This window comes from Carya illinoinensis, chromosome 10, assembly GCF_018687715.1.
Source record: "Carya illinoinensis cultivar Pawnee chromosome 10, C.illinoinensisPawnee_v1, whole genome shotgun sequence".
Classification (NCBI taxonomy): domain Eukaryota; kingdom Viridiplantae; phylum Streptophyta; class Magnoliopsida; order Fagales; family Juglandaceae; genus Carya; species Carya illinoinensis.
The window spans coordinates 30128503-30133166 of record NC_056761.1 but is presented as its reverse complement, the minus strand read 5'-3'; the positions used below and the strand labels follow the sequence as shown (position 1 = coordinate 30133166).

The 4664-nt window shown below is 38.0% G+C and overlaps 1 protein-coding gene across 1 annotated transcript; it reads right to left on the bottom strand.

Annotated features, from left to right (window-relative positions):
- Positions 1-2821: 2821 nt before the first annotated feature.
- LOC122278625 (UPF0481 protein At3g47200-like) lies at positions 2822-4441 on the bottom strand. The gene is made up of 2 exons (XM_043088805.1): positions 3737-4441; positions 2822-3583 (listed from the first exon to the last, which is right to left on the bottom strand). The coding sequence occupies exons 1-2, from the start codon at positions 4376-4378 to the stop codon at positions 3104-3106; spliced, it is 1122 nt and encodes a 373-aa protein (XP_042944739.1). The 5' UTR covers positions 4379-4441; the 3' UTR covers positions 2822-3103.
- Between the last annotated feature and the right edge of the window lie 223 nt (positions 4442-4664).

Here is a 4664-nt window from a genome sequence, read left to right as displayed (position 1 = left end):
GGTCGGAATACTAACTTTTTCCATAAGTTTTTTGGTCAGGTTATCGAGTGATCAGGTAATTAACCAATTGGAAGACTCTTGTATCAGGTCGGGTCAGAAGAGGTTTCGGGTCATGTCGTGTGAACAGTCTTAGGCTTACCTACCACAACCTTGTAAGGAATTCAACTCGGATAGTGAAATCGAATGGTTCGTACAAATGTGTCTATATACATCTTCACTCTTAATGAGAAAATCACACCGAGCATCTAAAATATCTTAAGTGGACTCACAAAACTCACCGTATCATCAAAATTTATTATTATTTATAAAAAAAAATCCAATTCATTTCAACTCAGTTTAAACATTCAAATACAAGTTACTATCCAAGGCTCCAAAAGAGTGATGATGTACTTTTTAATATAAATTTATATATTTTTTTCCTGTCCAAAAAAAAAATGAAAGAAGGCTTAAAATAGAAGATAAATGTTGCAAATTTGTCGAATTCATATATATTAGAAGATACTAATTGGAAAAAAAAAAAAAAAAACTCTATTTCTTTCAAGTGTAAAATATTTAAGAATGTGATTCTTATATTAAACCAATGTCTATGTTATGGTTCTGGATGTAATGCAAAAGAACAAACATAAATTGAAAGAAGAAATATAAAATGAGAGAAGATTGAGACAAACTGAGTGATACGATTGATTGTATTGATATATTGGATTATTCGAAGCAATCCTTCCTCCACTGTCGCCTGTGTTCACAATAATTTTGCTGTTGGATCATAGATACAATTCTATGGCCAGAAAAACTCCTACAAACAACTCTCTCAAGCACATATACCGTTAGGCACGCGAATCGAAACTAGCCGAAATGCCATAAGGCCCTGGGCCAACAAACAAAAGGCTGAAGGCATGTTCTAAAATATCGACTACAAAGACTAAATAACACAAATGGCCCATGGAACATAAACCCGACCCACCTACGAACACAGGCTAAAATACTAAAAAACTACACAACATGATCCCATTTGCTTGGCTTATCATGGAAGTAATTCTTCAGTTGACTCAGGCTAGCACTAGACCCAATTTAACTGGGTTTTTTATATTAACATCCCTTCCAAAGAACCTTGTCCTCAAGGTTTAGAGCTATGATACAATTCTATGGCCAAGATTCCAACCTCTTCTGGCAGTATTTATTTGAAAGAGGCCTCTAGTAGAGCCAAGGAGATATGAGCAACGGACCCAACATCAAATTCATTGCCAATTGTAGTAGTTGTGTTCCCAGCATCATTGCAAACAACACTTAATTTTGCCATGGCTTGCAAATTGACGTCCATACTGTAGCAAGTCCAGTCAACAATTTTTCCATCCTTTGGATCATAGATAGTGCCTTAAATATGAAAGATTCGAGAAGCAATGGTTTTCTCACGCATTGAAGTGTAAAGGAGATAATGAGAATGCTTGATCAAATGGCTTTAGGAAAGAAATCAAGAATGTTTTGTTGTTGGAGGATTGGAGCCCCTTTGGGTCTATTATGAACTTCCAACATAAATGTGCAAGCATTTGATTTTGCAAGCATACAGGAATTTGGTTCATTTGAGCGAGGCACCTTGAATGGTATCCGTAAATTTTCTAGTCCGAGTGGCTGTATAGCTGAGAATTTTTTCCCCTTCTCTACTAGGATTGCAATCCAGACGAACCAATCCAACAAGTAGTCCCAAGGAGTTGATGAAGGTCTGGCAGCCATGGCACTCACCTAATATCCATCGTCAACAAACACATTGTCAAAGTTGCTAACTATATTGATAATCTCAAAAACGAGTCCTCTTGAATTCAACATTGTAAAGTAAGACCCCTTGTAATTCCCACTAGCAGGGCCACAAGATTGCCCATCATGGGAAACTTGCTCCTCACATGTTCTTGATTTGCTTGCTACCTCAACTGGATGGTTGCACATTACTTGCCATGTAAACAAAGTAGGCAAAGATGACTAAAATAATATGCACTAGAACAGAATGTATATAGCTTGCTAGGAAGGTTGCTTTTAGTCCTCCAGCTACGGTGTACAAGATAACCCTCAGTGGCATGAGAAAACTAACAGCATAAATGTTCACTCCAATAAGTGCATTTACAACAGCAGATTCACCAAGGATTAACATTGTTGTTACACTAATATTAGTAAAAACATAAAAATAAAAATAAAAATAGAAGGCAAGGAAAACAATGTGTGCAATAGTTCCCCAACAAGCATTAACAATTTCACAAACGTTACAAGTATGAGGAGCCTTTCCTTTTTTCTCTATAGCCATTACACAGGAAAAAGGTACCTGAATGGTAGCTCCATTTGCATACCAGAAAGGTTAGCCAACACCATATTTTATAGGAAAATACTCAAGCCACAAATGAATTACACAAAAAATAATCTCACAAACTCATATGACATGATATGGTTCGTTAGATTATAAAATTACTTTGTATAGTAAAGTATATCAATCTAATAGACTATATGAAACCACGTCAGTTTGTGGAATTATTTTTGTATAATCTCTTTGTAACTGTACTCTATTTGCTAAGCTAAATAGCCAAAGTCCCATCGGGTATTTCGTCAAATAGCTTTTCATGCCTGAACAAACCCATTCAAATAACTAGGGTCATACCCTCCCATTGGATTTCATGCCTGAACAAACCCATTCAAGTAACTAGGGTCATACCCTCCCATTTCCAATGACTGCTCGATTATTGTTCCCCCAAGGAGAATTTCATAAATCTTACTAGCATCACTACTCCAAACACCTAAATTAAGGTTCTCCTATACCCAAACAAAAAAAACCACAAAACACAAGCAAAAGAAATAGAACATTGGAACAACCAGGATGAAAACATATATACTCAGTACAACCTTTTTACCATCTACCACAAACTGCTTTAGTTGATGGTTATGAATTCCTTCAACAATTTGGCACTCATAAGCAGCGGTAAGCTTGTGTACATATGGTGCATCGGAAATTACCAAAAGCTGGGGACGATTTTCTACAACTTGAGCCATCTCTTCCACAATATCTCTGTTAACAACTTGATGTAAACTAATTACATATGATTCCTAAATACAAATTCACTCGCATTCACTTTGACGGAGGCGACCCATCATTCGGATGCACGTAAGCATAGATGGTGTAGAAAGTTTGTGCAATTGCAAGCGATAAGAGCACAAACGCAGCCAACGTCGAAATGAACGACCAAGGAGTGTCAAAATACTTACGCTGGAAGATCGCCCGTTGCACGTTCCAGCAACTTCTATAATTCTTGTCCACATTCTCAAACAACTTGGACAAATAACAATTCGTATCAATCACCACGCCCTTTCCCATCTGGTTGATGAAGCGCACAACCTCGTCATCGTTACCAAGATTCTTATCCATAATGTTGTGGTGGCGTAGGTACCCAACATCCTTGGCACTTTCCACGAGGCAGTCCAAGAAGGTTGCATAAGTGGTGAAGTGTTTGGAGACGTCGCAATGAAACTGCTTGAATACCACACAATTTGACAGGAAAGAGCCCATGATTTCGTCAAGTGTTAGACGAGGCATCTCAATCACACCATTCTTGAATTTCACAACCAAGAAGCAGCTTTCCTCTTAGACCAGCTTGAGCTTAATCCCCGAGCGGCGGAGCCTTGAGAAGCTGTGCATAACATGGGTTGGTGTGTCACTGCTTTGTGGTCTTTTTAATTCCTCGAGTATAAAGCTTAAACGAACCAAGTCGAGTAAATGCCAGATTTTTAGATCACGAGACCGGCGGCATATGAAATCATGGGGTCTTCGCAATGCGATAGCTTCGTTGAAGAATTGCATAGCAAGCAAGGACAAACTAGACTCCTCCTCGCTAGGCATTTTGGATATTTCAAATAACTTTTCTAGTATAATGAATGGTATCTGATTCTCGAGCAGGAGGAAGTCCCTATATAAAAATGGTAATACCCAACCAACGGTGGCCAGAGGGTCATTGGGCTCGAATAGTTTCTGGTCTTTAATCTTGCGAAAAAGTTCTATTATAAAGCAGCCATCGAGAACCATCATTTCGATGAACTCAGGGCTTTCAAATTGAATGATCTCCGAATAGTGTTCCCTTGCATCCTTTTCAAGTAGCTTTATGCTTTCCAAGTAGTCATCTAAGGTCTTGGTAGGGTTTCTCCGGAGCAAGTAGTTGAGATACCGCCACTTGTGCTCCTCAATCATCATGAGCTGCGGCTTGCTGTGGTGATAGGGCCCGATGGAGACAACAGAAGGATGATATGAGTTGCCGATGAACGTATGGGGGACTTTGAAGACGCAACATGTGCTTTTGCTGACGGTTACACCCAGTGACCATGGGGTCTTCTTAGAGATCATATTTATCATTTCTTGGCATTTAGGATCATCGATTGGTATCTCTGCATCGATAATGTGGATGCAAGCATAAATAAGTATGGAAAAGTATAGTTGTAAGTACAATTATGTACTATTCTGTGCACCAATGTAATGTAATTGGTCAAAAAGTAAATTTTATTGAAAACAGTGTTAATTTAATTTTTAAGTATGAATAAATCAGTGTTGGTACACAGATTAATACGTAACTGTATTTATATGTAGCAAAACTCAATAAGTATAATTAAAATATTCACTAAGCGAATATATCATCACATTC